Source organism: Pavona decussata, unplaced genomic scaffold (assembly GCF_977016875.1).
Source record: "Pavona decussata unplaced genomic scaffold, jaPavDecu1.1 SCAFFOLD_102, whole genome shotgun sequence".
In the NCBI taxonomy this organism is placed as follows: domain Eukaryota; kingdom Metazoa; phylum Cnidaria; class Anthozoa; order Scleractinia; family Agariciidae; genus Pavona; species Pavona decussata.
The window spans coordinates 6,789,087-6,812,969 of record NW_028145517.1 but is presented as its reverse complement, the minus strand read 5'-3'; the positions used below and the strand labels follow the sequence as shown (position 1 = coordinate 6,812,969).

The following is a 23,883-nucleotide window of genomic DNA, read 5'->3' as shown; positions in this document are numbered from 1 at the left end:
TCAGGTAACCAGGCCTTGACATCCAAGATGTCCTCGTTGGCGCTGACAAAATGTCGGAAAAATATAAGTTTCTTTATTTAGTTCTGCTCTTGTAGTCGTAGTGAGAACATAGTATGGCAGCCTTAGCTTGTTCCCTGCGTGGAAGTAGCAGACTAGTGAGTGCTTATTCGGCGTTTGCGGGAGAATGCAGTTCTGTTGTGTTGGGTGCTGTTGTGTGTTCCCCTGTGCGGCAGCAAAAGCGATTCATGTCCAAACCGTTGCAAGGAAGAACAGTTCGAATTGGTTGTGCATCTGGATTTTGGGGAGATTCGATAATGGCAGGTAAACAGTATCTGTTTGGTGGCAGAATCATGTTTAGGGTTCAATATTATATCGAGCAGGCCATGTAAACCAAGTTTGAATAAAAGTCCACCCCCAGTCCCACCCCTCATAGAAAGCAGGGCAACACAATTTTCTTGTTACGCAAAAGATATATTTGAAAATAGCCATTGTAAATTAATGCAATTACTTTTTTCACTCAAAATCCTTTTGAAATACAATATTGTGTAAAAAGTAGTGTCGAAGTATAGAGTAGTTCCCAGTCCCCTTCTGGCTTAGGCCTCGTTCAGACTTGGCACCCATCCCAGGGCTCTGTGAGCGTACACTGAAAAGGACGTTGTTCAGACTCGTTGGTGCCCAAGGAGTAATCATCTTCTTGTTCGTCAATTTAGCGCCTGCCGTTTTGTTTGCTGTATTGTCGGGAGGCCTGGGGAAAAATGCGGGAACCAACAATCCTGCTCAGACCAGTGCCCATGCCAAGGAACTGTGCCCAAGTAAAACCCTTGGGGTAGTGCCTGTACCCAGGTAATACCCTTGGGGTAATGCCTGCACTCAGATACTGACAAAAAGCTCTGTTTAGACTAGTCTGAGCAGAGCCTAAGTCTATTTTTTTCAAGTACGTTGTATAAACCTTCCTCATTTGTATCACTATTTTAATAATGAAAATTAGTGAGATTGTCCTTGAGGCCAACCAGAATGGTGTTTTCTGGTGCTTCCATAGCATGAAAACCAACTAGGAATAATAATTTACTTTCCCTCTCTCTTTGGATACGATGGTCACAGGGTCAGCAACCAGTAATTTATTAATGAGGCTTCCTAAGGGTCACGTGGTATCAAGTCTTGCACCTGGATGCAAGACTGATAATGTGACAAGACAATGTAACAAGACATATCAGTTTTCAAAGCTTCTGCTCTGTAGGTCTAACATCTGATACATGAATCACCTGCTCAAAAAACAATCAATCTTGTTACTCAAACTCAATTATTAATTTTATTTTTGTAGCGCCACAACTTGTTCATGAAGGTGAAATCAATTACCTTGTGTCCGACTATCTGTCAGAGATAACAATGTCACTTTTGACTGCAGCCAAGCGTAAATCACAAGTAAGTATGGCATAAACAACAGGTAAAATAATTACCATCTTAATTATGTCGTCTTTTTACCATAACAGGAAAAGCAAAAATATAAATTTTACATGCATATCTGGGGTAAGGGGAGAGAAGTTACTCCTTGGAGAAGTTTTTGATAGGGGTGCACCACCTGGTTCTTGCAACCTTGACCCTATTTCTGATGTTAAAGGTGTAATTTTCCAGTGATTGTTCTAAAGTCCAAACCTGTTTTCAGACTTCAGACGACAATGGCTCAAACCCATACCCCTTCCGCTCCTCCACCCCCTTATGAATATTCCACTTTGAAAAGGTGTTGAGTTTCTAAAAAACACCATGCCATCACTTATTTTAATAAATAGGCCATTTCCGAATTTCTTTGAACCTCATTATGAAAGCAAGGCTAAGTGCAAAGCTTTTCATATGAAAATAAGTTTTGTTTACATATAAATGAAAACTAAATTTCATAACAAAAACATTGCACTTAGCCCCAGCTCACTTTCATAATGAGGTTCAAAGCAACTCGGAAATGCCTTTTAGGTTCTAAGCCTTTTGACCAAATTATTCCACTTAAATCATTCTCTGTGTGCTGTTTCAGACTTTAGGATATGCCCCTGATTTCATTCAGGCAGTGATGAAACCACTAATTAAACCAATCAAAAAGAAAGGTATGTTGTTACAATAACAAACAACACAGGGACTGCAATGTTAAGGTCCGGTTAAATGGTTTCAATATTTGCTTCAACATGCGTACAACACAGTTGTTGAACCAAATGCCAGGGGTGTTTGAAAGCGTAAAAAATGTTGAAAGCTTGTTAAAAGTGTGTTGAATCAAATTTTAACTTTCATTCAACATCAGTGGTCTAGTTTTCGGCAGTATGTGATATTTGGGGTGGTCCATAGGTCTTGGTAGGGCAGGTTCGTGTTGTGCAATTTATTTAGCTTGCAATTTAGCTGATCGTTGCAGATTGTTTGCAGTGCAGTGAATTGTTGTGGATCAATAAGCAATAATAATTAACAATAAAATTATTATTCAAAGAGTGTGCATCCGATGTGAGATGATAGATAGCCAACAAGCTGTGTAGTGCCAAGTTGGCTATAATCATCTCATATCCAACAAGCGTGAGTGGAATAATTGCTTTCATAACACCTTTCGTAATAATAATAATATTTATTGCTTATCATGCATTAAAGACAATCAAGAAATGTTGCTAGATCTTGGTGATTTTGCTTTGCAAGAACGACCAGGTGACAATTCAATGGTCCCTATTTTTTTGGCTTGGTATAATGGCTCATATACCATGACCACTAAGCCAAAGAAATCCCTGGAATTTCATTATACAATGATCCAGTTTTTAATAATATTATTTATCATTATTATCCCGTGAGCACGCATTGGATATGAGATGACAGATAGCCAATGAGGCATGTAGCACCAAGCTGGTTATTATCAACCCATTTCCAAAAAGTGCAAGTGGAACAATAATGATTGCTTGTGTTATTAAAAACAACCAAGAGATATTGATGGTGAGATCTTGTTACAAGGAAGACCTGGGTATGGTGTAATGGACGGTATTCCCTGGTTTGCTTAGCCAATCAAAACTTTGACATTCCATTATCAAATGATCTAGGTTTTTATAATCTAATTTATTTGACCTGCAGGTATCCGTGTAGTTAGTAACGCAGGAGGTGTCAATCCACATGAGTGTGCAAACGCGCTGATTGCTTTGGCAAAAGAGTCGAACACTGATCTGAATGTTGCTGTTATTACTGGCGATGAACTTATGGGTGATGTTGAGAAAATACGACAAGCTGGCGTCAAAGAGCTGGACAGTGGACAAGATTTTCCTGCCAGTATTGAAAGCATGAATGCATATTTAGGGTAGGAAATATTCATTTTGATTCACAGGGCTGTCAATAAACTGTGATGTTGTAGCCATTTCCAAACTGAATGTGCAGTAATTTCCCTGACTGTGCACTTGCTTGTTCTACTATCTCTTAAGAGTGTCAGAGTAAGTGTTTTTGTGTTTTTGTTTTTCTTTAACTTGAAAACAGCACCCCAGGAAACCAAGTACAGACTGCTTAATTCTCCTTCCTAATATTATAATAATATCAACTCAAAGAACAAACACGTTTCTTTAGGTTTGGCACCATGAGAGGTTTATTCAGTGAAATGAAAGGCGGAAAACAGGAAAACTACACAATCACTCCACAGACAAACCTCTCGACCCAAGAACGGGTGGGTAGGGAGGGTAAAAAAAAGATTAACTTCACAATCACAAGTATAAGAATTAACTAGCTTTACACAGAGCGAATCACTCGAAAATAATTGTCTCGACCACGTGCGTGGCGGTATATATAGAGCTACATTAATAATTAACTAAAATAAGATCTGTTGCGACACGTAATTGCTAAAGGTTGCGCGCGTCGAATTAAACATTTTAAGCGAAGCTCAAAATCAACCAATTCTCCTTCCTAATATTATAATAATATCAACTCAAAGAACAAACACGTTTCTTTAGGTTTGGCACCATGAGAGGTTTATTCAGTGAAATGAAAGGCGGAAAACAGGAAAACTACACAATCACTCCACAGACAAACCTCTCGACCGCCAAAACCGCCAAACCAAAAGGAAAGCAGTTGTTCGAACGAATTAGGAATTAAGTGCCTCCGGAAGTGCACCAACCATCCCCCGTGCGACGCGAAGCTTAGCATCTTCGGAAAATTCAAGGTAACATTTATATGCGTCTGACGCCCAGTCTCCATAAATTTGAATCAGTTCACCCGGGACCCCTGTGTGAAAGGCCCATGTAGCTCCCCCTCGACGAAAGGAGTGTCCCCTAAAACGAGAAGGGTTATGAACACCTAGGCGGGCCAGCCGGCTACGAAAAACCGAAACAAATTGCGTTTTAGTGATGACAAAGTACGAACCTGCACGGAAATCCGTGAAAAAGGCGGGCGCCGAAGCGGGCGCAGGCAAGCAAGAACACATGCGAAGATATGCACGAACCGGGCACAAATTAGGGTCTGGAGTATACAATAATGGAAGTTTCAGCAACTTGGAACCTGTCTGATTTGTTTTAGACCATTTAAAGGAAATCGACAATCCAAAACTAGTAACAACTATGTCTCCCCTGCAAAGTTGTTTAGAGGGATCAAAGGAACTGACAGATGCTGGCGCCAAATTAGAAATTCGCGCGAAAAGAAAAAAGGCGAAGAGAAACGCGCAGGAAAAACCTAAATCATGAGGAGAAGTACTAGCACACTGGATTAACTCTCGCAGCAACTCCGGCGTGACAGGCGGAGCACGCGAAGGGGCATGTTTGAGGATACGATCGAGTCCTCGTAAAGTTAATTTTAACTCTGGCGTCTCATAAAAGGGGAATTCGAACCCCGTGAAAACATGAAGAAGCTTGACCCCGCTAAGATAATTACGAATGGACTGGGGAGTCATGGAACGGCTAAGAAACTGACAGTACAAACATATGGTATCGAGAGTTGCCGGGAGAGGCTCAAGATCGAAGGAAAAACAGAAGTAGAGATAAGCCCTCCACTGAGTCTTGTGGTTCTTATGCGTGCCGTCCGCATACGCCGCTCGTCGCGTCTTCTTAAGATCTCTCTGTAGCTTTGTTAATAATGAATCTAGAAAAACAAAAGGCAAGAAAACAAAATATTATGAAGTGAAAGGAGAAAAAAAAAAACATTAGATAGTATCCGACAACTGAAACATGTCCACAGAAACTGAAACTGGCTGCAGACCAAGTGAGCCATACGTAGAGAAGAACTCGTTCTGAAAGGAAGAGTTCAAGTGCCAACGACTCAGTAAATCGGCCCCACGATTTTCAGAACTCGAAAGATGACAAGCGCGGATTTCGAACTCATGCACCGCGGCGAGAAACCAAATTTCTCGCAAACAAGCTGCTAACAATTTATCCTGAACGCGACCGGAGTTTAACGAACTGACAACGGAAAAATTGTCACAGAGAACCATAATCCGTAGTCCACGCCAATAACGACCCCAGAGTCGAAGAGCTATAACGATAGCTAAGGCCTCAAGAAGATGAATAGCGGTGAATTGAAGGAGAACTTCCGGCGGAAATTCGACATGAAAATACTGCTCGGATGACATACCCCCGCAACCTGTCAAACAGGCGTCGGTAGAAAAAATACTATCGGGCGCAGACCACAATTGCGTGGGAATAAGAGATACACCATTGTAAACGTTGATAAACCGCATCCACCAGCGGATATCCTTCCGAAATTCGGCCGATAACTTGACCCGATGATGATTGCGCCGTAAGGAACGCAAAGTGTCAAGAATGCGAGTTAGAAACAAACGGCCCGGCCGAACGCATTTGGAAACAAAGGCAAGTTTGCCTATCAGAGATTGTAGCTCGGTTTTGGTCGCGGACTTTTTAGTGAGCCACTTAGGTAACAAATCCGTTTGCAATTCCAAGAGTCTGTCCGGCGTAACAGACATAGTAAAATTTATCGTGTCGAAGAGAACTCCGAGACAAGTAACTCGAGTAGACGGAGGGCAAGCCTTGTGAGACGACTCTTGTAACCCTAAGGCCTGTAGTAACGAACCAGTGAGCGCATAATCGGCGAAGGCAGTGCGCGGCGCGGAGATCCCCATGAAATCGTCTAAATAACTCAAAGCGTTGCAACCGACCCGCGAGAGCATAAAACATACCGCGTTCGTGACTCGCTGGCAAGCCATAGCAGCGGACCGGAGACCCATTGGCAATCGAACGTCAAAAAACAACTTGTCCCGCCACGAATATCCCAACAAAGGATAATCGAAAGGATCTACCGGCAACTGACGATAAGCACGTTTTAGATCACGTTTGAACAACAAGCAACCCGGCCCCAGCTGAACGATACGCTCTGCGATGTCATCTACAGTGGGATAAGTTAACGACACAGGTTCACCCAAAAAGAAATCTTTAGAAATGCCGTCATTGACCGACGAACCGGCCGGCCAGCTGAGGTCAAGAATAAACCGACGTTCATTGCTGTCCGGCTTTGGAACTGAATTCAAAGGAGACAAGGCGATAGGCGCCACGAAAGGATTGCGAGCAAATGGACCGCAAACGGAACCTAACGCAAGTTCCGTTGACAGGTAGCTATCAACGGCGGACGGAAAGTCTAGTACACCTTTGTGATTGCGAAAATCACTAGAAGGTAAAACCCCGTGATAATTGTAACCGATGGGCCACCCAAACTCTAAGAAGTCACAAACTTCCACATCGGAATACTCGGTCAGTAAAGACCGCCACAAGGAAAGATGCAACGAAGTGGGCACAGATAAACGTGCGCCTAAAAAATTGGGTTGCCCCTTAGCGTAAACTTGATTATGTAATGTGACAAAGAAATTTGTCTCGAAAGGAAGTGCGTCTGGGGTAACGAACGATTGGGAAGAAATACCCAGGCTAGAACTTAAACTAGAACTAATACTAGACTGCACTACATGCAGCGATGAGCAAACATCAGTAAAATTATCATCAATAACTAAAGGAACCGTAACTTGCGAGGAAGGCAAGGGTGTGGCACTCGCACTGCCAGGAGCAGAGTGAACCACCCCGCTTAGTCTAGAGTCTAGATAACACTTATCTTCCACAGAAGATAGAGAGTCTTGAAAACATGAACAAAGTCTAGAGTCTGGTTTAACTGAGTCTGAAACGGAAAGTCTTGAGTCTTGAAAACAAGGAGAGTCGTGATTTAGCGGCTCTAAAAGCTCTAGTCAGGGTGCAGTCGTTCCGGAAGAGTGGGAATCCTTTTCCACCGCCAAAGGACATTCTTTCGAAAATTCCGTATGACGAGCAGCAACACGCGTGTCCACCCAGCACCGAGCACAAATGTGCTGCAGCCATTTGCGTTCTCCTCGAAGGGTACCGTAGTGATCTTTGTTTAATTTACAGACGCCATGTTGAAAATCACGACAAAAGAAGACCGCGGTGGAGCCGTCGGTGCGCGAAGACCCCGCCCGAGATGATGGTTTTACTGGGGCTTGAAGGATCCTTGACTCCAAATGAGTAAACGAATCTCCCCAGTCAGCCCGACCACATTCGATTTCAAAAAGCACGCCCGCGTGAAGATCGCGGACCGAAGACCAAGTGAACTGTGTGGCCAAATACATCAGGGAGGAAAGATGAACAATGCGGGCGCGAAGTTCTTGTGGTGGGAGGTTAGGCCTTTGGAGAATAGCTGCGTATCCGGCTGCGAATTCAGCCAGGGTTAAATCATCGTATGTTTTGTCCTTAGAAACATATGACAAACTCAAATGGCTGTGGGGCCATAACTGAGGGTTGACCACGCGGCTAGTTAATTTACTGGCCTTCCCTGACCTTAAAGTGTGGCGCCTACCTCTAGTAGATTTCCTTTGAGTCTTGTCGTCATCCTCACTTTCCTCACTGCTACTGTCGTCTAGCTGGGAAAGAAACTGTTCCACTTTAGAAGACACGAGCTGGTTGGTGCGCAGATCTTTTAGCGTGGTTTTCTTTTTATCCTGATCAGCACGCTTGTCCAACATGGCGTTGCGCAGGCGAAGCGCCTCCAGTTCTTTCCTCATTTGCTCAACCTGGGAAGATTCCTCAAGGACTTTGTTTCTTTCTTTTTCTTCCTCCAACAGACGTTTCATTTCGGTGAAGTCGGGTCCTTGATAGTTGTGAGGCGTGGTATCTCCGACTGGCGCTGAGAGAGGACGAGGAGCGGGAGAGAATCCGTATGTTGGGAATTGTACACCTTTCCCAGCGTGTATCATGGCGTAATCGAGTTGCTTACGAGAACGAAGGTTGTACTTGGACTCAGACATATTAAAAAAAAGATTAACTTCACAATCACAAGTATAAGAATTAACTAGCTTTACACAGAGCGAATCACTCGAAAATAATTGTCTCGACCACGTGCGTGGCGGTATACATAGAGCTACATTAATAATTAACTAAAATAAGATCTGTTGCGACACGTAATTGCTAAAGGTTGCGCGCGTCGAATTAAACATTTTAAGCGAAGCTCAAAATCAACCAATTACGTGTAACCTTCTGAAAAAAATCATATGTGGCCACATTGTTTGTTTAATTAGCAAATTGAAGGTGAGGTGCAAGAGAGATTGAATTGTGATTTGGCTTGAAATCTGAAGTGTTCCACATCAACTCTGCTTCAGCTTTACTGACAGAGTGTTGTTTTCTATTTCTGTTTTGACCTAAAGGTTTAATTTTTGAGAATTCACTTTCAAACAAGAGGAGTGCATGGTTGACTGATTTCTTTTGTTTTGGATAAACAGGAGCAAATCAGATCATTAAGCTTTAGTTTTAAGGAAAAATGTTCTTCACTTGACACATGATACTCAGTCAAATAATACCAAAAAGGTGGTATATTAATATACACGTTTCTACTGACAGAGATTTTTTGGCAATGAAATAGAGCTGTTCCTATTAACAAAACTTGGAACTTGTTACTGTCGTACGGTATCTCTTCTTCCACTGAGATTTACAGTTAAAACTTTTGTCTTTGAAACAGTGCTGTTCCCATTGCACGAGCCCTGGAGCTGGGTGCTGATGTAGTGGTGACTGGAAGATGTGTTGACAGTGCATTGGCACTGGGACCCCTAATGTATGAGGTAAAATAACTGTGTTGTACTTTGTCAGATGCGAGTCATTGGGTGAATATTAGTCCTTTGAGAGGCTCTTGTTTTGCAATGGCATTATTTTGTTAACATCCTAAGCAGAAGTCATACTCAGAATCAAGTACAAAGTTGACCTCACCTGCACACTCAACCCCATGTAATTGCTCCTTCCACTAGGGGTATTCTCAACAGGGTGTCACAAGGGACAGCTTTATTCACCGGCCATTGAAGAGCTTATTATCAGTTTTGACAGAAACTTTTTTATTGAATGCAGAAGATTACACCAGCAACAGTATAAGGACTAGCTTCACCTGGGATGAGTTGCATAAAACTAAATGGCGGGCGTAAATGCTATCGTCAGACGTCAAAATACTGAATGTGACTGGGCTGAAGGTCTGGTTAGCAGTTACACCCGGCGTTAAATTTTATGCAACTCACCCCTGGAGTATTCACTAAATAAAAAAAACTTTTACAATAATATTTATTGTAGGACTTGTAGACTTGATTCATTCACACACAAGTAAAATTATTATTCCTATGTGATAGTTTTGTGAACTTTATCAAGTTAGGTATACAGTATTTATTTTGCTATTGATTTTGCAGTTTGGATGGAAAGCACATGATTATGACTTGCTTGCTGCTGGAAGGTACATAACATGTACAAATGATTGTTTTAATTTATAATTATTTGGTTTGTTATTGTAGCTATAATAGCCTAGTACATGTGCATATTGGTATTTTTTTTATTTAAGGACGGTGCCTACTAATAGCGAAGTATTTTTGCACGATTTATCATTGTGTGGGAAAAGCAGATCTTGGTAGCGGCTATTGAAATCCAAAAAGAAAATTGGGGGTAACCACGTATATTTTAGAGATAACTAAGCAGCAATTATTCTAAAAAGCAGCAAAATACAAAGCAATGTATGGCGCTTTTTTCCAAATTGATGCTTTATTATCTCTGAAAAATGCATGGTTACCCCCAATTTTCTTTTTGGATACCAAAATCACTTGCTAAGTTCTGTTTTCTCCACATAGTTTTAAAGCGCGCAAAAATATCCCTGTGATAGTAGGCACCACCCATAGGAAACCCGAGTATCTCCAGATGCGCAGAACGTATGTGAAGTAACAATAGTAGGCACCGTCCTTGAACAATATTTTAATTCAGACATTTGCTCTAAGAGCAAAAAAGTGCTCCTCGAGATCTAGCTAACGCTGATGCTGTGTCATGCATATTAGTTTAGTAGGTCATTTGATTGAATGTGGAGCACAGTGCACTGGTGGAATCTTCACAGACTGGCAGACAGTCCCTGATTGGTATGTTAAATCTCATATCATCTCTTTGTGAGCTTTTGATTTAGAAACTCTGAGTCATGTTTTTCAAAATTCTACAGGCTTATTGCACTTGCAATTTGTTGTTCTGTTTCTTTTTTAAAACTCCCCCACACCAGGGAGTGAAGCTATTTGACTAATGGCATGGAAACGGCAAAGTGTGATGATTCAAATTAAAGCTACTAAGAAATGCACTTTCAATAAATAAAAAAATATATATAAATAATGTTATTTAACTAGGGAGCAGACATCTCCAGGTGTTATTAAGCGAGCTGGCTCTGCAAAATAAAAATAAATTCAACATTAACAATAATACAGTAATTCAACACTGGCTAAAAAGTTACAGCCGAGGATAAAAATGTATGAGTTAAAAATAAATACAATCCCAGCATGCATATGATAAATAAAATAGGATGTGGCATTCAAAACATCCTGTTAAAAAGATCTTTAATTTTACATCTAAAGAATGCACTAAACTAAGCTTTCCATTGCTGATAATTTATTGTAAACATTGAGATTTTATTTTCACTACACTGTTAATGTCTTAACCAGGGACAACATTGGTTACCCAGTAGCTGAGTGTGCTGCAGATGGCAAGTTTATTATTTCCAAACCACCCAACACTGGAGGTCTTGTCTCTCCATCTACTGTAGCAGAGCAGGTGAGTTGCTGTGACTAGCCATTATTCAGAGAATAGGATGACCTTCAGGAGAACTTACATGTAAACTCTCTGAAGAACTAATGCTCTCTGGAAAGTACAATCTTGGACAAATCAAATGAAAAATTAAGACCACCCCTCCCCCAATTTCAGTGATGGAAAAGGGTGTGTTTTGCTTTGCACACGAATTCATCATAGATTTTGGAAGGATTGGTGGGGGGGGGGGGGGGGTAATTTCTTTTTTTATTCTGTCCAAGATCGTAGCTTTACCTTACATTCTACTTCACAGCAACAAAACAATTGCTGAAAAGAGTCTTACCTGTGAGAGGCTTATAATATTATTATTATTATTATTTTGTAGTGGTTATGTAAGTGTTGTTGGTTGCATGAAGCACTGTCATATTCAGGAAAGCAATGTACATTAGAAAAATCACCTGAGTGTCTTGAAGCTATTTGTACTTTCCTCACACTGTTTGACATCCCTGCATTCACTGGCTGAGGGGCTGGGCTTTCTTAAAAATTTTGTGTAAGTACATGTGTACTAATTATTTTAATGTTTGTTTGTCAGCTTGTTTATGAGCTTGGTGACCCTGCTAAGTATATCCTGCCAGATGTTACCTGTGACTTCACACAAGTCAGGCTTCAAGGGCTTATTGGTGAGTGTCACTAACAAGACCTGTGATGTTTGAAATCTGTACCTAGTGTGTCATGCCTTCAGTATGATTCACACCTTATTATACAGTGATCAGCTGGTCAATATGATGAACTCTTGGCTTGAAGCTTGGAGATCTCTCAGTCTGCCAACATGTCATTTCATTTGACCAGAAACTTCCCTCCATTTCCTTCATTGTCATCCAAGGAACCTTCCCCCCTCCCCAGTTCCTTAAATGGACCCTAGACAGTGTGCTTCATTGTGGTGACCAACTGGTAACCCTTCCTGAAACCTAGAATTTTTAAGATGTTTATGTTTAGTTTGCATTACTTCTTTCAGTTGTTTATAGAGTCCCAAATAAAATATTATTATTATTATTATTATCGCAGTATTGTACGTCTGTTTGCTATTTCTTCAAAAAAAATTGTATGGCACTTTCACATGGCCTATGACTTTAATGGAGTTATCCTATTAAAACCCTAAAATAATGTAAGCAATCCTAAGCTAACTTTGTCCTTAAATAAAAGGAATATTGAGCATCTGAAATTATTGTTATTATTATTTTTATTTTTATTATGGACTAGGTTATGATGGTGGAGCTGTTCTTGTTCAAGGCGCATGTGGTGAACCACCAACAGATTCCTACAAGGTAAAACAAGTTTTGTGTTCTCTCTTGGAGGAAAAACAACAGGACGCAAGCTGTCTATGCAATCAATGCAATAGTTATTATGATTCTTACTTGATGAAGGCATTTTGAGCACCACTTGTCTCCGGGTCCTATACAATCTGCCAAATGCTAGTAAGTTGTTTGTTTCTGTGCCCCAGGTTTGTGCGACATATGCTGATGGATTCCGTGCTACTGCTGTGTGTCCTGTTGGAGGGCCTTTTGCATCACTTAAGGCCACAAAAACAGGAGAAGCTCTCTTTAAAAGGTATGCAAAACGTCATGTCATGTCATGTCATGTTTACCAGCAAAATGTATTATATGATTTGGTACCCTTTCCAAACCCAAATTAGTTGTGTACGTGTATGTTTTGTATTTTCAAAATGTTGTGTTAATGTTGTTGAATTCTCTAAAAGTGAATTGATTGAGAGAGAAAAATAAGTGACCCTCATTAACAAGCACTCTAATACATTTAATTTGTTCTTTCAGTGAAATTCATAACGTGAACTTCTATCAAATGCCAACTGAAAACAGTTGTCCTACATTCACTTATTTCACAGTAACTTAACTAACAGTACTGAATTTAAACCTGGTTCACTCAATCATACTAATGTTGCTAACTCAGTTGTACCTCTAAGATTATTTGGAACAGATTTCTAAATAATTTGAAAGTACCTCCAAAAGAATTAGAAAACAAAATTAGCTTTCAGGATGCCAAAAAAAAAAAAAAATTAAAGCGTTACAAGCTTTCGACTCCTTTGTGGAACCTTTTTCAAGTGTTAAGATCTTAATTTATGTCACGTGACAAAAACGTTCCAAAAACCTACCAAAGAGAGTTGAATTTTCGAATTTACTAATTCTTTTAAGAGTTTAAAAAGTTTTAAGACGTCTTCACACCAGTTGTCAAAAATAATTTTGGGTTAGTATTGACTTAAAAATTACATTGTCGTGCTCAATTCAAAGGACCAGGAGGATGTTCAAAGAATTGAATCTTGATGACTACACAAGAACACATATACAGGTAATTGTATTTAATAATTATTTTGACAGTTAGTATGCCTGTGTCACTGGCTGATAAAATGCATCTTTTTCAGATTTACAGTCAATCCAGGTCACACGTGAACAGTATTTCCAAGAATGAAATGAACATTCGAATTTCTCTTTGTAATGTCCGACGTGTGAATACTGAATGTTGTACATTTCTCTGGAAATCGTTCCGAAAAAGACGCATTGACTGAAAAAAAAAAAGATTCAAAATACTTGTGAGACAATTGTTGTTCTTGAAATATTCAATTTTGCAATGTAAAGAAAAATCCATAGCTTTATACCGTCAATAAGCTAGGGAAATTTATACGGGAACTCTGAAATCTCGTTGGCAGTTTTCAAAACTGACATGTAAATTTCAAAACTCCGTTCAAACTTCAAAAATATCGTTCACGCGTGACCTGGGTTGACTGTAATTAATGACCAGGCCTAAAACATAACATAGCATTTCTTCCATACTCATTATAGGCTAACTAGATGAAAGAGCGCTTGGCAGTATTAAAGTTTGAATGTACCTTAAGCTTTCATCATCGCACATAGTGCCCATTATTCGTGGGCCTTTATTTACAGTCAAGTAAAAATTATAGGTCCGTGATATTGCACATTCAACCTAAACAGGGCGCCCATAATTGGTCAGTGAAACGTGCGCTTTTATCCAGAGGGAATACTTTACGCTCATCAACTTGTTCTGTGTTTTTTTAACACATGTTCAGGTGCTAGGATCTGAGCAGAGTTATGGAAAACAAGCTTTCCCAGGAGTCATGACCGCAGTGAGTACAATCAGTACATGTGTATAGTGTAGTTATTATTTTGATTTACAAGGATAAATGCCAGCTCTTGTCCTCTTCGAATTAATGTCCCATGGACTGAAGTAGAAAACATGAATTCTCCAGGAGTTTAATTGCGGTAGATTTTAATAAACACGGAAAACCTGGAGCTCACAAGCAACATAACAACATCAGCATGACTGCATTAATGAAGTGTTTTTTATTTGTTTTGCTTTTGCCAGACTTGGCAGGGATACTACAGTAGCTTGTGCCAATTGAAGGGCTCGGGGAAAAACCGACCCATAGTGCATTTCAGATCGCGTTTTGTTGTTGTAACTGAGATTCACCGGAGTTTTTGCATGTGGCCTTTAATTCCTTCAGGAAACGTTGCTTCAATGCCCCCCCCCCCCCCCCAAGTCCTTCAAATTACTGTACATAGGCCCTTGACCGTTTGCTCCCCCCACCCACCCACCCACTCACCCAAAGAACGATTGTACCACTCACCTGGTACCATACACCTAACCTCGTTCCCAGGGAGCCTCCTTTTCACGTCCCAGGAGGTCAAGGGGAGGGGCCCTGGGACCTAGGTTGCAATACTGTACAGGGTTCGCGATCGCACGCGCCTTGAAAGGCCTTGAATTTGAAAATAAAAGTTCAAGGTCTTAAAAGTCCTTGAAAATTGCAGTCAATACAGGAAAGTCCTTGAAATATGTACCTAATTTCATGCGACCTAGATTCTCGAGTGCCTGATATGAAAATATATGCTACTCAGTACTGGCAGAACAGTAGCAACACATAATAGTAAAAAACCAAATAAGAATGATCATTACACCTCTCAGAATGGAGTTTACTCGTACCACGAGTCAAACTCGAGCCCGAGTCAAGTTCGAGTCACGAGCCAAGTTCGAGTCAGGGTCCAACTTTTATTTTTAGAGTTTACACGTAGCACGAGTCAAGCTGGAGCCCGAGTTAAGTTCGAGTCACGAGTCAGGGTCCAACTTTTATTTTTAGAGCTTACTTGTAGCACGAGTCAAGCTCGAGCCCGAGTCAAGTTCGAGTCACGAGTCAGGGTCCAACTTTTATTTTTAGAGTTTAGTCGTAACACGAGTCAAGCTCGAGCCCGAGTCAAGTTCGAGTCACGAGCCAAGTTCGAGTCAGGGTCCAGGTTATTTTTAGAGTTTACACGTAGCACGAGTCAAGCTCGAGCCCGAGTCAAGTTCGAGTCACGAGTCAGGGTCCAACTTTTATTTTTAGAGTTTACACGTAGCACGAATCAAGCTCGAGCCCGAGTCAAGTTCGAGTCACGAGTCAGGGTCCAACTTTTATTTTTAGAGTTTACTCGTAGCACGAGTCAAGCTCGAGCCCGAGTCAAGTTCGAGTCACGAGCCAAGTTCGAGTCAGGGTCCAACTTTTATTTTTAGAGTTTACTCGTAGCACGAATCAAGCTCGAGCCCGAGTCAAGTTCGAGTCACGAGTCAGGGTCCAACTTTTATTTTTAGAGTTTACTCGTAGCACGAGTCAAGCTCGAGCCCGAGTCAAGTTCGAGTCACGAGCCAAGTTCGAGTCAGGGTCCAACTTTTATTTTTAGAGTTTACTCGTAGCACGAGTCAAGCTCAAGCCCTGTCTTCTGGTTGTTATTCTCTTTTATATAATGATGTGCTTGTGATAAACGGAAAAAAATTAACATTCAGATTTGCAACATTTTTCGTTATCGATCGCTAGAGCCATTACTGCTGTGATTCACTGTTACTAACTGTGGAAAGATATAAGACATCCGTTAGTGTTCATAAATTTCCTAGAAAGATTAGGCCTGTAGTTGCATACACCTAAAACAGAGATCCCATTCCACGACTGAGAAAACGGACGGTGATGAAGTATTACCTGCCTGACTCAAGCGCCATCTTCTTGCGTTCACAGGAAACCCAGGATAACATAGAATAGAATCTATACCTTTCGCGGACAAAATGTAGACGGCCATGGGAATTTTTAATTTTCCTGACAAGAAGGTTTCACAAGGCATTGTGACTGAAGCTTTAGTCACCAACAACATTGGACAAACCCTTTCAGGAAAACTATAAATGGCGAGAATGGATTAGGACTGTGGTTAATTTGCTACTAACAATGAATTCTCGCGATCGCGTTGACAATAATATCTCGTTCATGTTTAATGCTTCGAACATCAGTTGGCACATCATTATGAAAGCAAGAATCACAATCACTGCCTTTGATCAAGACGAAAACGAAGCAAAAGGAAAAAGAAAACAGAAGAAACGGAACCTGACTCGAACCTGACTCGTGACTCGAACTCGACTCGGGCTCGAACTCGACTCGTACAACGAGCAAACTCCTCCCAACGTCCATCAAGCACCCCGCACACAACTATTGATTATTCCTGTTCTTGGCTATAATCACTGCTCTGATTGGTTCAATATCTGCAATGCTAAGGGCCAATGAAATGTTTTGTGCTATTCCCTCTTTCTGCGAAAAGCATGTCCTTCGCCTTCGAGTGCTTCGTTGTTTGCGTGGGTGTCCCTGGTCGGATTGTTTCACGGTAATAGATTTACGGCTATGGGCAAGTGTGTTATCAGCGACTTATGGCTTCAGAAACCGCTGTATAAAGAGCGGCTACGAAAAATCAAGGGTGACAAGCACAAGGCACGATGCATCGTGTGCATGAAGGATGTTGATGGGATGTATGGGAGAGTCGGCACTCACAAGTCACTTGAAAGGCAAAAAACATCAAACACCGACATCACAGAAAAGGTCCTTACCTGTCCGGCAGGTACACTCCCTACTATAAGTAGCTGATTTGGTATTATATTGGCTTGATTTTGCACTGCATGGAGTCCTTGAAAAACGGAAAATGTATCCTTGAAAAGTCCTTGAATTTTAAGTCCAAAAATGGGTACGAACCCTTATACACCCTTATACTACTAACGTCCCCTACAAATTTATATAAGGAGGTGTAGAAGATAAGGCTTATCATCACCGCGCAATGATGCTATCATCTGAACAGAGCAAATACAAACATCTTGTTGTAGAAATCAATTTAATAGCAGAATAAATGTTTGTGAACGCTAATCATCTCAAAAATGCACAGAATCTGATTTGTATATGTGATATCATGGGTGACAAATTACCGTCACAATTGTGGTCAGTTCCGTGTTGTTTACACACGCAGGCAAAAAACTGCTCGAGTACTTTATCCAACTTCTCAGGACGAACTGTCTCAGGGTTTTTCTCAAGGCCTTTTTCATCACACCAGTTCTCAAAAACCCTCACCCAATTAATTGTGCTCTTTCGCGTATTTAGGTTTTCTGCAGCGTCTTTTAATGCCGTAACTTCTTTCATCCGTAACACCTTTAAACCTGGACGCCATCTTGGCACTGAGATATAGGAAACGTTGCCATAGCAATTTTGTAATTTCACATGCGAAATTATAAATAAACGCTGAAATTTCGCGCCAAAATTAAGGAGTAATTTGTCAGTCAAGATATTAATATACATGTTTCAGACTCCCAGGGAAGCTGTGTTGTGGCTGGCCGCTCATCATCATCAGAAAAAAGCGCTGGAACTGTTTGCAATGGAGATAGCATCTGCAGGAACCAGTATGGGTGGGTATGAACCTCCAAGATGTATGGTTCAGCAATGTGTATAACATTACAGTCGAACCTCTTTATTACGGACACCAAGGGAACAGGAATAAGTGTCTCTATTAAAGAGGTGTGCCGTTTTAGAGAAGCAGGCTTTATATGGATTTCGGTCTCTCAGGGACCAAGTGAACTGTCCGTAATAGAGAGGTGTCCGTATTATAGAGGTGTCTTTAAGGCGAGGTTCGACTGTAATTACATTAGGTTATAAGTACAGTCAAACCTCTTTATTACGGACGCCAAGGGGACAGGAATAAGTGTCCTTATTATAGAGGTGTCTGTTTTAGAGAGGTAGGCTTTATATGGATTTCGGTCTCTCAGGGACCAAGTGAACTGTCCGTAATAGAGAGGTGTCCGTATTTTAGAGGTGTCTTTAAGGCGAGGTTCGACTGTAATTACAGTAGGTTATAAGTGGAAAGGTTTTGAACTAGACTCGTGGGTAGCTTTCCGTTTGGCCGAAATTGTTGGTTCAACCGCGAATCAAACGGAAATTTTCCAGAACAAACGGATGTTCTTTGGAGGTACAAAACAAAACTACACAATTATTTTTTGTTTTTCTCTGTTGACAGACACATTTTAAGGTTTCATGTTGAAATGACATCAAATCCGCGTGATACTTCTCCTTTAATCAGGATTTAGCAGTCTTCGGGCAAAATCTTACGATTTTTTTCGTTTCTTTACAGCTCCCGGACTGACAGCCATTGTTGGAGGAAGGCCAAGAGTGTGAGAATAAAAAATTCGCATTATCTTAATTTTCTTTTGATCATGACAGCTTTGTTCCTTGTTATTCTGAATGCACATTTTCTCATCCTTGTTGTGTAGATCTCCATTGTTGAGGCTGTATTCTTTCCTGTATGCTAAAGACAAGGTCAAGGTAAAGGAGAATCTTCAAACGGTTTCAACGCCATTCAACATTTTCAAGAACAAAGGAAATGCTGAAATGATGTTGAATGAAAGTTTAAACCAATTTAAATTTGATTGAACACACTTTCAACAAAACATTTTTTTACGCTTTCAACGTTCAACGACCTGTACAAACGCCCCCGACATTTGGTTCAACAACTGTGTTGAACGCATGTTGAAGCAAATGTCAAAACCGTTTAAATGGGCCTTTAGATTTTCAGCTAAAGAATCCGAAAGAGATCAAACTGTTAGCTTACATAAATTTGCTTTTAAAAGGCCATAAACTGATGCGGGGATGCAGGAAACATCATTTCGACTTTTTTGCTTGAATGTTCTAGTGATGTGTCCCTGTTTGTTCTCTTTAGGTTGATATTTTCATGAACGGGGAACACGTGGAAACAATGGCTGCGCCCGAACCAGAAGAGCAACACGCCAAACGAGAGAGAGACACTAGGATACACGAGGCAGCTCCAAGGATAAGTAAGATTTAAACGAAGACTGCTAAATCCCGATTGGGGGGTGGGGGGTACTCCCTATAATGAACTATACAGGAAGGCTCCACCCGAAAGGGTCAGAATGGAGGTTATAAAAGGATAGGGATTTCACGAGCCGAAGTATAGAAAAGGGCGGAGAAAACTGTCATTTAGGTATTTAAAAGAGCCTTTCAAATAACTCGAACAGACCCAAAGAAAAAGATAGTGTTTCTACTGTCCGTATGTGAAAGGGGTACCATTTCCTATCCTGTCAACAGTTGTAAGGGTTTGAACGTCGGGGTGCAGCCTCCCCGTATAAAACGTTCTTGATTCCCCCCCCCCCACCCCCCGGATCCTGATTCAAACTAGCTTCTTTCCCGTTGATGAACCTTGCACCCTCTTTTCTACTATCTACTATCTACTTTTCTAGCCGTTACTTACGGTGCTTTTGTTTGTGTTCACTCCTCAAAGGAATGCCGAAAGGTCGCTGTACATTTCCGCTCAGCTCTTTGGCATTTACAAGAAGCGGCGATAAAGGAAACAGCGTTAATATAGGTAATAGTCTTTTGTAGATTTTTAAACCAATCAAGAACCAACCCTAATCGAATCTGAAACCGGTTCCATTTTTCCCCGCGGTTGCCAGCTACATGTACATGTTTTTCCGCGCTTGGCATCGGTTGCATGTTTTCCCGCGCTTGGCATCGGTTGCATTTTTTCCCGCGCTTGGCATCGGTTGCATGTTTTCCCGCGCTTGGCAGCGGTTGCATGTTTTCCCGCGCTTGGCAGCGGTTGCATATTTTCCCGCGCTTGGCACCGGTTGCCTGTTTTCCCGCGCTTGGCATCGGTTGCATGTTTTCCCGCGCTTGGCAGCGGTTGCATGTTTTCCCGCGCCTGGCACCTGTTGCATGTTTTCCCGCGCTTAGCACTGGTTACACGTTTTCCCGCGCTTTAACACCGGTGGCTGGTTGGCGTGTTTTTGCTTCGCTCTGCTCTTTAAAATCGTCATCACGTTATTTGCGTAAATGTCATCCATTGGCCATACGACATTTTTTCATTCGCTGTAAACTGACTTTCTTCTCAGGTGTTATTGCCCGTCATCCTTCTTATGTTCCCTTTATACGTGCTGCTCTAACCGAGGAGTCTGTAGAGAAATACTTCAAACACTTATTTCCCTCCCCGCCGGAGGAAGGACATTGCAGAGTAAAAAGGTAAAAAGTAACAGTGGTCTTGTCAGTCTCAACCTTTCCTGTTGTAAACAATTTTATTCCTTAGTTAGCTGTTAGTTTTAGAAACATGATCATTGGATAATGCAATTCCAGAATTTTGATTTGCTTAGCGGTCGGAACTTAAGCAGCGACGAAGGCAACGCCAACGAAAACGTACTTCATTTGTACTACTTCGCCATTATTTTAACTCGTTCAACTTCTACAGAAACGGCGAGCTACCCAGGAACTAAGGGCGCGTTTTGGGGGTACTATTCCGGAATAAGAATACTCGGAATAGACGGCATTTGTGTTCTTTTGGGAGCTGTTCCGTTTTCGGAATGAACGGAATGTCAGTCTGTTCATTCTGCTATCGAGAGCGGAATGAACAGAATGGAAGGAATACGGTTTACACGGAGTAGACAAAACACGCGTTCTTTTGGGAAGTTTTTGGCGGGAATCCTATACTTAAGTACGTGCGCATACTTGGTAGTTCTCAGGTCACCTCCGCCATGGGTATTCCGTTTCCAGATTTTAGGAGCGTTTTTTTCGAAATTGAAATTCCGTGTATTCTGTTATTCCTAAACCGGAATAAGAATAGCTAGAACAGCCCCAAAAGAATGCACCCTAAATTTGTAGGAGTGACGCTCAAGTTAAGAAAGAGAATGAACAATTCACCGTCATGTGTTCACGTTCTCCACTAAACCTTGAATTTGGTCATTTCACGTTGTTGTCTTGCAGAGGACGGCAAAGAAGTGTACAAAAATTTAAAACGCAAGTGCAAAGCGATTGTTTTTGCTCATTAAGCCTTTTGTTTTGTGGCGTTGTCGTTACTTAAAGTTCCCTAATTGTACTATGCCTAAGAAGTAGCGACCATTAAACTGTTTTCTGGTTGTTCTTGCAAAGCGCACTCGGCTAGATCTGGCCATATATCCTGGATGTTTTTAACAAAACAATTATTCCACTAGCGCTCGTTGGATATGGTATGGTTATAGCCAATGCGCGCTCAAGGAATAATTGTTAATTATTATTACTATTTGAGAGAAATCGATTCCTTTTCTGAAACAGTGATTAAACAGGGAATCCCTCCAAGTTGAGGCTCAGAGAAAAAGTGAGAGCCCGGCCGAAGGTGATGTTATAAATTACAAGAGAAAAAATATACCAAATTAATGTCACTGAACGTTTGTGAGGTACCAAATGTTCCTGTGGCAACCGGCAATTGCGTCTGATTAAGAACCGTGAACCAAACGTATTGTAATATGAATGTTTGGTTTATCAGCAGAGTTGATAACTAAAGGTAAATTGGCCACCGTAAAGAGATTCGAGGGCTGACGTTTCGAGCGTTAGCCCGCCCTTTGTCAGAGCGCTAGCCCTTCGAATCTCTTTACGGTGGCCAATTTCCCTTTAGTTATCAACTCTGCTGATAAACCAAACATTTGTTTCTACTCCCCACCGACGCAGCACCATGTTACTATAGCATGTTTTGCTAACCTAGCCTGTTAAACATTTTGTTGTTTTTGTAGGTACGAACTTCCAGGAATCAACGCTTTTAACTTTGTTCTGGAAGACGCTTTAGGAGGAGGTGGAGTAACATCACTGCGCAGCGATCCACAGGTAAATCACTTGGCGACACTTTACTAGCTCCGGTTGTTCAAAGAGTGGATAAATCACTATCCAGTGGATAAAATGTACTCCAACCAATACATTTTATCCGCTGGATAGCGACTTATCCGCTCTTTGAACAACTGGGGCCAGATCGAATTGGAATTTGCTGTTGGTTTTTTGAGGAGAGGAGCAGACCGGAGTACCCGGAGAAAAACCTCTCGAAGCAAGGACGATAACTAACAACAAACTCAACCCATATATGACGCCGAGTCCGGGAATCAAACCCGGGCCGCATTGGTGAGAGGCGAGTGCTCTCACCACTGCGCCATTCCTGCTCCCCAAGATATCAGTCGCAACAAAACTTACCACAAAATCAAGACAAGTGGTTTGCTTACTCACTTCTTTAATATCACTTCATTTGATCACAGTGGCAACGAAACTTTACAGTAAAATTACAAGACTTTACTTTTTCCCCCCACATTTTATTACCTTTCCGGTTCAAGGCTTTACTTACTCATCTATTTATTTATTTATTTATTTATTATTAATTAATTAATTAATTCGGTTTTTATTTGACTGCAGTAGTGTCGAAACTTTACAGTAAAATGACAAACCTTTACTCTCATTTATTATTATTGATTGATCACCTCATTGACTCGGTTTTTGTTTCATTACAGGGCAAAGCACTTGGTCAGATGCTTCTAGATTTCAGGATAAAGAATGTTCCTGACATTTTACCTTCTGTCATTGAACCAAACCTATGAACGCACAATCCTGAGTAATTATTTAATAGGTAGCACATCTGTTGTAGGCTTTTGAATGCTAAATGTTCTCTAGTACTTTATCAGAATTCCCGGTTAGGAACCCAAGACTTACAAATACAACTTCGTAAAGATTTAGTGCAGTTTGCAATTAGTGTCGTGGCACCAAAAACAAAGTATAAATTAATCTGGCCAATCACAATTCACGCCATGAATAATGATCCAATCAGAACTCGAAGCAAATACCGTCCATGTAAAGGGCTCCAAGCGCGGGAAAACGCATGGGAGCAAGGTGCTATTGGTTTTGCTTCTCATTGGCTGACAATGTGGCGCCAGTTTTGCTGACCAATCACAGAGCGTAGCGACGCAAACCAAACAAACGCAAAATTTTTCTCAACACTCAATTGAAAACCACTACAATGGGGAGCTTGTATCCGTGAATGCACGGAATTTAAAAACCGTTCTAAAACACGTACAAAGAAACGTCTTACAGTTCGACTAATAAACCAGTGAACATTAAAGGTGGTACTGATTTCTGTTGATTTTAACCAATGACTACAGGGAGCGCGCATCAATTGTCAAGTTTCTTGTCCGTACGGGAGTAACAAAATGACAACGGATGAGACTCCAGGCCGGCTTACGTCGCATATCTGCAAACTCAAGAATTTGGCCACTCAAGAGCATCGGACCATAATAGCGAGGGTCATGAATTCAGGCAGGAGTGAATCAGGCACCTAATTCGGTCCTGATTCAGGGACTTGTAAGTGAGACGTGCCAGCAATTTGATTTCTTGACAGCTATCAATAATGGCAAAAGGACTGAGTGGAGTCCAATTTGGTCTGTAATCATAAGAGTGATTAACAAAATCGGACGACCGCGTAGCGGGTGTTCTATTTGTTTCATGAAGAGTATGATTACAGACTGAATTGGACGACACAAAGTCATGTTATCAATTAATCATAACCATTACAACTTCCGAGAACAAACGGCTGTGACAAATAAACAAAGTTCCAGCGAGACGTGTTGGAGAATGTAAAACCAACCGCCTGATTAACGAAATGAGATGAAAAAAGTTCAACTGTCCTATTACAGTGCGCGTTATCGCGTATGCTGACCAATTTCT

At 41.2% G+C, this 23,883-nt stretch overlaps 3 protein-coding genes across 3 annotated transcripts; 1 reads left to right on the top strand and 2 right to left on the bottom strand.

Annotated features, from left to right (window-relative positions):
- The first annotated feature begins 14 nt into the window (after window positions 1–14).
- Window positions 15–23,281, top strand: LOC146471970 (uncharacterized). Its single transcript, XM_085120530.1, has 21 exons — window positions 15–321; window positions 1,322–1,422; window positions 2,024–2,093; window positions 3,088–3,307; window positions 8,947–9,046; window positions 9,656–9,699; window positions 10,289–10,366; window positions 10,934–11,042; window positions 11,608–11,695; window positions 12,276–12,340; window positions 12,517–12,623; window positions 13,319–13,376; window positions 14,113–14,169; window positions 17,681–17,780; window positions 18,500–18,539; window positions 18,639–18,690; window positions 19,085–19,199; window positions 19,664–19,747; window positions 20,274–20,400; window positions 21,918–22,008; window positions 22,677–23,281. Exons 1-21 carry the CDS (start codon window positions 114–116, stop codon window positions 22,761–22,763), a joined length of 2,001 nt encoding a protein of 666 aa, XP_084976656.1. The 5' UTR covers window positions 15–113; the 3' UTR covers window positions 22,764–23,281.
- Window positions 3,585–5,083, bottom strand: LOC146471972 (uncharacterized; the record flags this gene model as incomplete). Its single annotated transcript, XM_085120748.1, has 1 exon — window positions 3,585–5,083. A coding segment is annotated over one exon (1,005 nt), but the record flags the coding sequence as incomplete, so codon positions are not given.
- Window positions 4,956–8,239, bottom strand: LOC146471971 (uncharacterized). Its single transcript, XM_085120747.1, has 2 exons — window positions 7,792–8,239; window positions 4,956–7,164 (listed from the first exon to the last, which is right to left on the bottom strand). The coding sequence occupies exons 1-2, from the start codon at window positions 8,237–8,239 to the stop codon at window positions 5,129–5,131; spliced, it is 2,484 nt and encodes an 827-aa protein (XP_084976873.1). The 3' UTR covers window positions 4,956–5,128.
- Window positions 23,282–23,883: the final 602 nt, after the last annotated feature.

What these genes read in the sequence shown, in the direction of transcription:
- LOC146471971 (XM_085120747.1), bottom strand. Translation starts at nt 8,239, where the DNA reads ATGTCTGAGTCCAAGTACAACCTTCGTTCTCGTAAGCAACTCGATTAC. An exon ending in TCAAAGGAAATCTACTAGAG is followed by an intron (nt 7,165 to 7,791) that starts GTAGGCGCCACA and finishes CACCCTGACTAG; the next exon opens with AGCTTTTAGAGCCGCTAAAT.
- LOC146471970 (XM_085120530.1), top strand. Translation starts at nt 114, where the DNA reads ATGGCAGCCTTAGCTTGTTCCCTGCGTGGAAGTAGCAGACTAGTGAGT. An exon ending in CACCAACAGATTCCTACAAG is followed by an intron (nt 12,341 to 12,516) that starts GTAAAACAAGTT and finishes TCTGTGCCCCAG; the next exon opens with GTTTGTGCGACATATGCTGA. An exon ending in GGACATTGCAGAGTAAAAAG is followed by an intron (nt 20,401 to 21,917) that starts GTAAAAAGTAAC and finishes TTGTTTTTGTAG; the next exon opens with GTACGAACTTCCAGGAATCA.